General features: G+C 42.6%; 1 protein-coding gene across 1 annotated transcript in view; it reads right to left on the reverse strand.

Annotated features, from left to right (window-relative positions):
- The window catches only part of LOC311327804 (inactive pancreatic lipase-related protein 1-like), a gene marked incomplete at both ends in the record, with an annotated part of 16,607 nt that extends 11,873 nt beyond the window's left edge, over positions 1-4,734 (reverse strand). The window contains 7 exons of the mRNA XM_084460908.1: positions 437-556; positions 1,061-1,180; positions 1,623-1,731; positions 3,390-3,521; positions 3,816-3,938; positions 4,373-4,521; positions 4,680-4,734. Coding sequence (XP_084317034.1) covers positions 437-556; positions 1,061-1,180; positions 1,623-1,731; positions 3,390-3,521; positions 3,816-3,938; positions 4,373-4,521; positions 4,680-4,734 — 808 coding nt within the window. The remainder of the gene's footprint in view (positions 1-436; positions 557-1,060; positions 1,181-1,622; positions 1,732-3,389; positions 3,522-3,815; positions 3,939-4,372; positions 4,522-4,679) is intronic.
- Positions 4,735-10,669: the final 5,935 nt, after the last annotated feature.

Consider the following 10,669-nt stretch of genomic DNA (forward strand, 5'->3'; position numbering starts at 1 on the left):
GTGGTGCTACAGCAACAGTCTAAAGTTTAAAACTTTAAAAAATCAGTTCTGCTGTATCTCAAAAACGGAATTTTTGACACTATTTTGAAGTCTGTCTTCATTTTGTCCCCTCAAACTACACTATCCAGGAAAAAATACACTACCCACAATCCTATAGTGCAACAGCAATGTCTCCTATGACAATTTTTTACAGAAATCCTAAATTTCACTGCTGGGTTTTAAAAAATGGCAATCTACATATGCGTTATTTATCATTCTGAAACGTAATAATTGGGCGATAGTACACGAGATACCAATGATACTCTATAAGCTGCTATAAATATGATTTGTATGAACATTAGTCTTCATTGGGTGACCTTAGTGCACATATTAAAACTCTTTTAAAAATTAAAAAATTAAAATAAAAACCTTGAATATTTAGCTCGTCTTATATTACCTTCCCAGATCCCATCGATGTCGGGGAACTCGGAGGGCTTGTTGACAGCACAGCCAGGCTGGTGGTCACCTCCATTCGGGTAGAAGTCAAGATGGCCGACGGGATCAGACATACCCAGGCCTGCGGAGAAAAGCAGGATTTAGAGTTTCTCGTCATCATTGAGCATCTGGAATATCTAGAATATCATCTGGAATATCTGGAATATCATATCTGGAATATGTAGGGGTGGGTCGTATGCCCACCTCCCTTGTTCTCTGTAAAGCGCATTGTGTTGCCTCTGGGTATGAAATGCGCTATACAAATAAAGCTTTGATTGATTGATTGATTGATTGATTGATCTGTAGGGAATCTACTGCATATTCAAATTGAGCACGTGAAAAGACTACAATAGACTTTTTGAATATACTTTTTACTGATTTAATTGTTCATACCTTGTGTTTCTTACTGTAAGTTGGATTCCAGCTTAATACAGTACGGTAGAATTGTGTATTGTAGGTAGGATTTCTCCCAATCAAGACATCTGCTCATTAAAAACGTCGCCCTATTGTCACTAATCAAAGGTGGATCGTACCAAGACTGGGGTTGAAGGGACGGGTGTCGGTGTGAATCAAAGGCGGATCGTACCAAGACTGGGGCTGAAGGGACGGGTGTCCGTGTGAATAACATCCACAAACATGGCGTCAGAGGGATCCAGGCGCACCTTCTCACTGGTGCCCTGGAAGTAGGGTCCAGTGGGGTCCAGGCCTGTGAAGAACACATGGGTGGGTGGATGGATGGGTGGATGGATGGATGGATGGATGGATGGATGGATGGATGGATGGAGGGATGGGTGGGTGGGTGGGTGGATGGATGGATGGATGGATGGATGGATGGATGGATGGATGGATGGATGGATGGGTGGGTGGATGGATGGATGGATGGATGGGTGGGTGGATGGATGGATGGGTGGATGGATGGGTGGGTGGGTGGGTGGGTGGGTGGATGGATGGATGGATGGATGGATGGATGGATGGGTGGGTGGATGGATGGATGGATGGGTTCTTTAAAAGTTGCATTCTCTTTCCAAAAACATCATCCTATGAGCTCCAAATGATACCAAATCTACATGAACCAAAATACAATAGCTGAGAAATACTATAGAAATACTATATAACCGTAAAAACATTTAGTAAATGTACTTTCGAACCTGTGATGCGACCCAGCTTCTTGGTCCTGCTACCAGCCTCCCCTGCAACGTGAGCTCCCAGACTGTGTCCCACGATGTGGAACATGTCAGCTGTCTGGCCGGCGGTGTCCTATGTCACAGAACAGGTTCAAGTTGGGGTTATCATACGGAGCGGCAGTCACAGCGCGGCCATCGAGGAGTCAGGGAAAGGGCACGCCGTCCTCCGGGCTGGGAGAGTCTGGGAGGGGTTATCGTACGGAGCAGCGGTCACGGCGCGGTCATCGAGGAGTCGGGGAAAGGTCACACCATCCAAGGGACCTTTCCCTGCTGGTGGCACCAGGTGTGTCTCAGTGAGGGTGCTATTTTTCTGATGGTATTTTCTGCAATGTTAATTTACAGGAATTATGATGTCGTACAGATAAATCCGATAACGTTAAGAATAGCTCAGATTAAAAATAAATAAATAAATAAAATAATTAAAAATAATAATAATAATAAAAGCTCAGATAATAAAGTGGGATTGCGTAGCTTGCCAGTACTGTATTGTATGATTAGGAAGAGGTCTGTTTGATTTCTCTCTTGGCTCCGCCCAGTTTGTCTGTACTATGGTGTGGATGGATTGGGAAGAGGAAAGTTTTTTTCTTTTGAGACAAATCAAGCGTTCCCTTTCTCCTGCCTGTGCCGTAAACGGCCTGTCAAACTTCCCCTGCAGAGAAGATCGGTGTTAATAAACACTTTACTAAAGCTAATGTTTACATTTGCCATTCATTTGAAAGAGAGAGAGTTTTGTTTCCATTACTTTATGGAGCACAACAACCTAGCATCTGCATTGAATTATTTATCTGCTAAGAAGAGTGATTCACTAGTTCATTCACTGTTCAGGAAATACAGAGGACTCGGACCAGTTTATTAGAAACAAATAAATATGTGCAGAGACAGAACTGTTCTTGGTTTTTATTTTGTTAATAGTAGTGATGATATTTGGTTAGGACAAAGCTACTGTTTGTTAAATTCACCTTTGTTTACCAGTCTTTCTTACCTCCAGGTGTGCAAAAAATACAGGTGAATCTAAATTTTAAAATGAATAAATATAAATATATTATCGGTTATCGGTATCGGTCTTGAGAAACAGGAAGTTATCGGTATCGGCATCGGCTTGAAAAAAAATAATTTGTGCATCTCTAATATATATTTATATATATATATATATATATATATATATTGTATATATATACCCAGTATATATAAACAGTACTCTCTAAATTGTATATAATATACAGTATATAATACAATTTAGAGAGCACTTGTGCACATCCAGATATATAACAATATATAACATGTACTGTATCTTTACTGAGACACAAGCGGTGCAATATAAAATATCTAAATTCACATAAGGAAGTAGTAGGAGGAAGTTCACATGAAGTCAAATGTAAACTTTCTTAGGAGCTTGTTTCAGGCTTAGGGCCAGTGGTTTTTTCCTCGTCAAGTCTACTGTCTGTAAAACTGAACTGTAAATGTACGTATAACAGATCTATCAGCAGTACATACAGTACTGTATATATTTCCACACACTGGGGCGCCCCGGTAGCTCACCGGGTAAGACGCGCACCATATGAAGGCTAGTCCTTCGCGTGGCGGACCAGGGTTCGATTCCTGGCTCGGGTCCTGTGCCGCATGTCCTCCCCTCTCTCTCTCTCCCACGTTTCCTGTCTCTCTACACTGTCCTATACCATTAAAGCCCTAAAATATATATATATTTCCACACGCTGCATGTGTAATACGTACCTTGAGGAACTTGATCATAAGAGCCAGCTGAGCTCCCACCACCCTGGCGTTGTTGGCGGCCTGGGGGTACGTGGTCCGGACCCCCCCCTTCCACTCCACCACCACACAGTTGTTCCCCCCAGGCCAGATAGCCTGACGAGGAATTAAAGACGTCAGAACAACAGAAAGAGGTGTCCAGCGTTTGGTAACATTGTTAAAAAAACAACACACTGGCACGCTCCCCATATGAAGTCTAGTCCTTCGCGTGGCGGACCCGGGTTCGATTCCCGGCTCGGGTCCTGTGCCCCATGTCCTCCCCTCTCTCTCTCTCCCACATTTCCTGTCTCTCTACACTGTCCTATAACATTAAAGCTGAAAAGCCCTAAAAAATATCTTTCAAAAAACACACTGTGGTCAGTAAGGTCAAACTGTCGTCTCTTTCCATACCTTACACATCTCCACCGGCCAGTTCTCGTTGTCCTCGTTGAGGTAGCCGTGGACGATTAAATGGGTGGCGCTGTCGCGTTTGTAGCTTGATGCGTCAAGACTAGCTTTGTCAGGTTTCAGCTCCTGTTGATACATGCGATCGTCGTCAAGCAATTTTTTTTAGCGCACTGTAACAATACACAATAGGCACGAACTTCAGAGAGGAGCTCACTTATCTGGCCCCCGGGTGATACTGTTTTTTTGCTTCCCTCTGGAATATGTAGAGAGTGGGTCGTATGCCCTCCTCCCTTGTTCTCTGTAAAGCGCATTGTGTTGCCTCTGGGTATGAAATGCGCTATACAAATAAAGCTTTGATTGATTGATTGATTGATTGATTGATTGATTGATTGATTGATTGAGAGGAGTGGTTGGATGGGAGTGAGGATACAGCCTACAGGCTACACTGTCTGCTTCAACATATACTGTATTTCAAAGATACTATGTTGCTATGATAACATAGGTGAGGTTCTGAAGATTAGGATTTTGTAAATCAATACATTGTAAAGGTTTGTACTCACCTGGAGCTCGCTGGAGTCGGCGTAGAGGAGGAAACGGACGCCGATCTTCTCCGGGCTCCAGGGAAGACGAGCGATGGGCCGCTCCTTCGTGCCCCCCCACGGCTTCTTGTCGTTAAAGCAGCCCAATTTGGGGTAGCATACTTCACCGCCTGTCCAGACACACACAAACGTTAGCTGTGACAATATCCCTAAAAACAGACAACCCAGGCGAATGACAACACGCCATAGTAAGCCTGAACCTCCGCTCCGGTCAAATGTTATTGGCCGAGGGGGATAAGGTGTAAAGATGGATGCCGGTCCTTCCTACCGTACGCAGCCCCGAGAAGGCAACCAATCACACACAGAGCCCAGACCGAAGACATCTGGGATGGAGGGACAGAACACAACACACTATCAATTTGACCAGAACGCAAACATGGCCCCCGTGTAACCCTACCTCAGCGTGTTGACCCTGCACTTACCTCGTAGACAGGTACGGTAGGCTACTATCTGAGAGTCAGTGTGAACTCTCTCTATATATACACCATCCTGACCCTCTCCTCACCTCTGAGTCTGGGAAACGAACAGCCGTGAGTGTTTGTTACTGTATGCATAACAGTTTTTCTGTGAATTAACAGGACAAAGTGTTTACATGTGTTTATCGGTACATGCGCAGGTCAAGGTCTTATAGCCTGGATCTACATCACGCCACGTGGGTCAGATAGACCAGGATAGGAGAACGTGTTCCGCTAGGCCAGATACACCAGGACAGGAGAACATGTTCCACGTGGGCCAGATACACCAGGCCAGGAGAACATGTTCCACTGGGCCAGATACACCAGGACAGGAGAACATGTTCCACGTGGGCCAGATACACCAGGACAGGAGAACATGTTCCACTGGGCCAGTACACCAGGACAGGAGAACGTGTTCTACTGGGCCAGATACACCAGGTCAGGAGAACATGTTCCACTGGTCATGGTAAAAAAAAAAAATCAGCTTGATAAAAAACTACTGAATAATTCATTAACACTCTGTACACAAACTGTATACACTCATCGCACACCATTTTGTATTTTGCATTTGTATTTTGCAGTACTCATTTGCACTGTCCAGTCTTTGCACTTCCTTGTAACCTGTCTAATGTTGTTTCCGTCATTGTTATGCACTTATGCAGTTGACCAAAGCACTTAAAGTATGCAAATTGACCAAAGCAAATTCCTAGGATGTGTAAAAACGACATAATAGTTCTAGAAGTAATCATTCTTTTACTGTATGTCATGCTATATGAAATTAGACCTGTGCTTCTGAGCAGATCCAGGAGGTGGCACTAGAGAGCAAGTAGAGGCGATATATTCCCTCCATTCATTCGATGTCATTTCTCATGCAATTTGAAGTATTTTTGGACAGCTTTAAATATGCTACTCAACTATGTTTGAACTTATTCTAAGAGTTGGCTGAACACATCAGCTACTGTATTCAAATGTTTCAAACATATTTAAAAGGGGCTGATAAAAATCCTGATATCAGAACTCGTGATATGGACGGATTTGAAGGTCCTAACCCAAACTAGTTCCAACTGCCACTAACATGTTACCATACAATGTTATTAGAATGTTATTAGAATGTTATAAGTTTCAACCTTCTTATGCAGACACAGATTCTCAAGTCAGATCTAGATGAAGGAGGAGGCCACTGAGATCAGCTAAACAGGAAAGGAGGAGGAATCTTTGCCAGATGAAGCAGTTCGAGCGTTTGGATGGCCATGTTGGAGTTTGGTGTTTTTGGCCCCCCAGAGGCCCTCTCTGTTCTTGGGCTCCTGGATAAATAATGTTTAATTAAAGGTGTCTGGGATTGATTTAGTGAAATGCATTCGGCACATTTACCAAGGGCCAATTGACAGTGTTTGTGCTTGTGTGTGTGTGTGTTTCTGTGTTTCTCTATGTGTGTGTGTGTGTGTGTGTGTGTGTGTGTGTGTGTGTGTGTGTGTGTGTGTGCGCGCGTGTCTGTGTGTGTGTGTATCTTTCACTGTGAAAGGGTATATTCCATATCTGTTATACTATATTCCAGACATGCTATATACTGAAAAATAAGATATAATGTGCTCAACTCATGCCAATCATTTTCCAACTGGGTTCTTGATCCTAAAAGTTAAATGTTAAAAAGGGACGAGAACAGTTGATGACTTGATTTGCCAAATGTCAGGTGGCAATCACAAATCAATTCCCACAGATGTAGTTAATGTTTGGGAACGCGGGCATGCCCTGTCTAGCCCAGTATGATGTATATGTAATATGTATTACATCACATATTACACAATAACTAGAGAACAGAAGTACGGTAGCATGAAAACTAAAAACAATACAATATTGCATTCACTTGACAAAAACTTGTTGGGAGTGGATCCAATGCACGTCTGTAGAAGAACTATCTTTATTTCCACTGTCTCAATTCCATTATAGCCTGTAGTTCACTCAAGCTGTGGTTATGACTTGAAATGCCTCGCCACTGATGATTTCTCATTATGATTCTGAATAGAACACTTATGTTCAGTTTGTAACACTCATTTAGTTTTCCCAACATCATATAAGTTGGGTGTTTTAACAGGTAAACCACATATCTAGTGTTACATGCGATTCTGCCTCTAACCGTGATGTCAACACCGATTTTGGTTGGATGATTAGGCTAATTATAGAATAATACTTGATATAATTATGAAAAGGAAACTTTCCACTGGGACTCATATGCAAATCTGACCTCAGAAGATAAGTAAGTTGGGAGACTTCTTATAAAAATGTTGAAATGCATGTGCAATTTGTGAGTCACTTTCCAATATGCGGCAATATCTGCTAATTACTTGTCTGGCTGATTTATATTGGATTAGACGCCGATCCAAGACCTTGAAGAGACGTCTGTCTAGACTTACGTTTGAGTAGATCAAGTTCACTGAATTTGGTGAAACTTATCAAGATAATTGTTACCTCCACCCACACTTACAGTAAGTCAGGGAGGCGGTTAGTTTTTCTCTCAGTCCTATGCCCGTTCATTTCAAAACTCTTTCAACGACATTGAGCATGTGACTCAGAAGAATCTTCAGAACTACAAATGCAGACCTCTGCCCATGAATGCATTCCGTTGCTCTGTGCGCGTGCACATATCCGTGCGAGCAGTAGGCTACATATTTGGTATTGCTGCATTTGTTAGGTCGAATCCTTTATGCCAGTCAAAACCCTGTGTCGCTGTGACCTTCCCATGTTAAAGGTACCCAATGTAGTTTTTGACCACTAGTATGCGCTCTAGAGCAAATTTGAGAAGGTGGTCCCCGAAAAACGCGTACTACGTCATTGCGTCAACACGCGGAGCACATAATAGTGACGTTTCACACATCTTTGTTGTTTTCAAAACATTAGCTAAATATCATTTTGCGAAGAAATTACAAGGTAGGAAAGACATTCAAGTGATTCAACATGTTTATTAGACTACAAGGAACCATATAATCGAGGAATTTCGAAAACAAACAAAGAACGGATTGTTTTGATTCACGTTTCGTTGGGTACCTTTAAGATATGGCCATTTCAATTCCCTCCATTAACAATGAATGGGGGGACATTTTTGCTCCTGAGCCTAAGACCAAAAAATGAATGGAAGTGAATGGCCGGCCGTGTTTGGGTGGCTCTATGGCGCCCTCCTCGGGTCAAAATTGAATGGGTTCTAAGATGGCCCAAGCTACACCCCTCCACTGAGTTTCATGAAAATCAGTTTGGTAGTTTTTGCATAATCCTGCTAAAAATCCAATAAACCAACCAATAAACACTCAAACTTTACCTCTCTCGCCCCGCGCTGTCACTGCATAATTACTACAAATACATTTGATCCTCAATAACATCTGCTATATATCTATACCACCAGACCAGGTAGGGTATATTCCAGATGTTCTACAGTATGTCACCATGCAAGGCAGGGTATATTCCAGATCTTTTATACCACCAGACCAGGTAGGCTAATGTATATTCCACATCTGCTACACTACTGGTACAAGACCAGGTAAAGAATTGTGTGGAAAGAAGTTTGAAGTCACTTTCATCCAAATTCATATGGACATGCTCATACGGACTCAGACTGTACGTACACATGTAAGGGAAAAATAAAATGTGTGTGTGTATGTGTGTGCATTCGTGCGTGTGTGTGTGAGGGGGGCAATGCACAAGAGAAATTCGATGCAAGACGGAGCGCGCTGGAGGGCGGGGTTAAGAGAACAGAGGAGTCGGCAGGTCGGTCTGTGGGGGCGGGGCTTACCGTCGGAATGTTAATCCAGCTAACGTCTTACAGTCGGAAAAGAGGAGGAGCCCGGGTCGGAACCCGGCCCCCGGGGGCCGCGAGCATCTCCACGCTGTGAGGAGCACAACCACAGTCCCAGGCTTGTCATTATGGGGGTATTACACTCAGAGACAGCCACAAAACAATAGTGTGTGTGTGTGTGTGTGTGTGTGTGTGTGCATGCGTACGTGTGTGGGCGTGTGTGTGTGTGTGTACAGTAAAAGCACCTACACAATGTACTCTACATCTTCAAACGAGTTTTAAAAGGCAAGATAAGTACCTAAGAAGAACGGGTTTTAGGTCCCCAATGGTGTGTGTGTGTGTGTGTGTGTGTGTGTGTGTGTGTGTGTGTGTGTGTGTGTGTGTGTGTGTGTGTGTGTGGCTTTCCCAGGTTTTAGTGTCTGTGTGGTCCATGGGTTCCCAGCTCCCTCAGGGTGTGACTTGTCAGACATAACGACTATTGTTCCGGTCGGGAGCGAGCTCCAGCAGACAGGCCCAGGTGTTTATGAACGTGAACATCTTAAGGTGTCTGCACACCGCCCAAACCAACCCCAAACCAACACCAACGGTGGATTCGTGCGCCATGTTTGTTGGTGACTGCTGGCGTCGGTTGGATGGATTTTCGAAATTTCAAACTTCCAACATTCCACCAACTGCCGACTTTAGAATGTTAGGTGTTGGGAGTCGGTTGGCGTTGGTTGGCGTTGGTTGGGGTTGGTTGGCGTTGGTTGGGGTTGGTTGGGGTTGGTTGGCGTTGGTTGGCGTTGGTTGGGGTTGGTTTGGGGTAGTGTTCAGGCACTTTTACTTAAAAGAGAGGCTGCATATTGTACATAGTGATGAGAAAATAGTTGTACAGTATATTTGGACATGGGTTGTTTGGACTTTGATGATTGATTGATTGATTGATTTTATTGATTTTTAAGACAGGGACAAGGTACAGTAGACATTTACCCTATAGAATAGGGAGAGATGCACTGTACAAGGTTATAGCTAGACAGCTAATTTCCACCCGCAGTCCCTGGGCAAATAAATATACAGTCTTAAAATAGTGGGGCAAATAGTACACAGTAGGAAAGTTACATACATAATGTACCATTTGTTGACCATATCACTACAAAAATACTTTGTTTTTATTACACAGTCCTCCAGATTCCAGAAGCTATGACACTGCAGAGGTTTACACTTTTCTTTGTTGGTTTTAAATCTCTCCTTTGGATTCAGTCTCCTACTGATGATTACCACGAGGTAAAAATGAAAACACATAATGATAGTAATTACATTATATATCATCTTCACAAATGACTGATCGTTTAACAACATGGTTTTTACTTTTCAGAACTTATTTCATTCTTCTCTGTGTTCTACTGGCTGAGCAAACAGCTCATGAGGAAATACTGTATCATCAAATTGACTTTGTATTGTTAATGAATCATTCCAGCAGTCTTATTCATTTAATCCTTTTTTGGGAACAAACTGTGAACTTGATTTCTTTTCATATTCTGTTTGTATTTATATCACTTATTACCAGGACAGCTCTGTCTGTTCGAGTACAAATTACATTTGCATTATTACCCAATTTTAATTTAGTCGATCTGGCCTATGACACATCTTCAGAGACAAAGATAAAGTCATGAAATGTAATTAAATTTTAGTTTCCAAGGATATACGCAATTAGCAAATTAGTTACCACAGGGCACCGGGAAAAGGATATTTCACACTTCTGAAAATGTGAGACGTATTGTAATAGCTGGGATTTTAATAAGTGTCTCATCGTGTGAAAGGTTCATTAGCAGAGCTATGGAGAGTGACATTACTCTAATCTCCATATCATTGATAGACTGACCGTATGAACTGAGGACTATTAGCTTCACTTTTGTTTGTATTAAATATGTTTATGTTTTGTTTTTTTCAAAATGTAAGGATTTGTACGTATTGCATTGTATGTCATCTTTCTTGGAAAACATAAGATCACCTTACCGATCCTATTAAGTTGTACGAACT

This window comes from Borostomias antarcticus (assembly GCF_949987555.1).
Source record: "Borostomias antarcticus genome assembly, chromosome: 34".
In the NCBI taxonomy this organism is placed as follows: Eukaryota; Metazoa; Chordata; class Actinopteri; order Stomiiformes; family Stomiidae; genus Borostomias; species Borostomias antarcticus.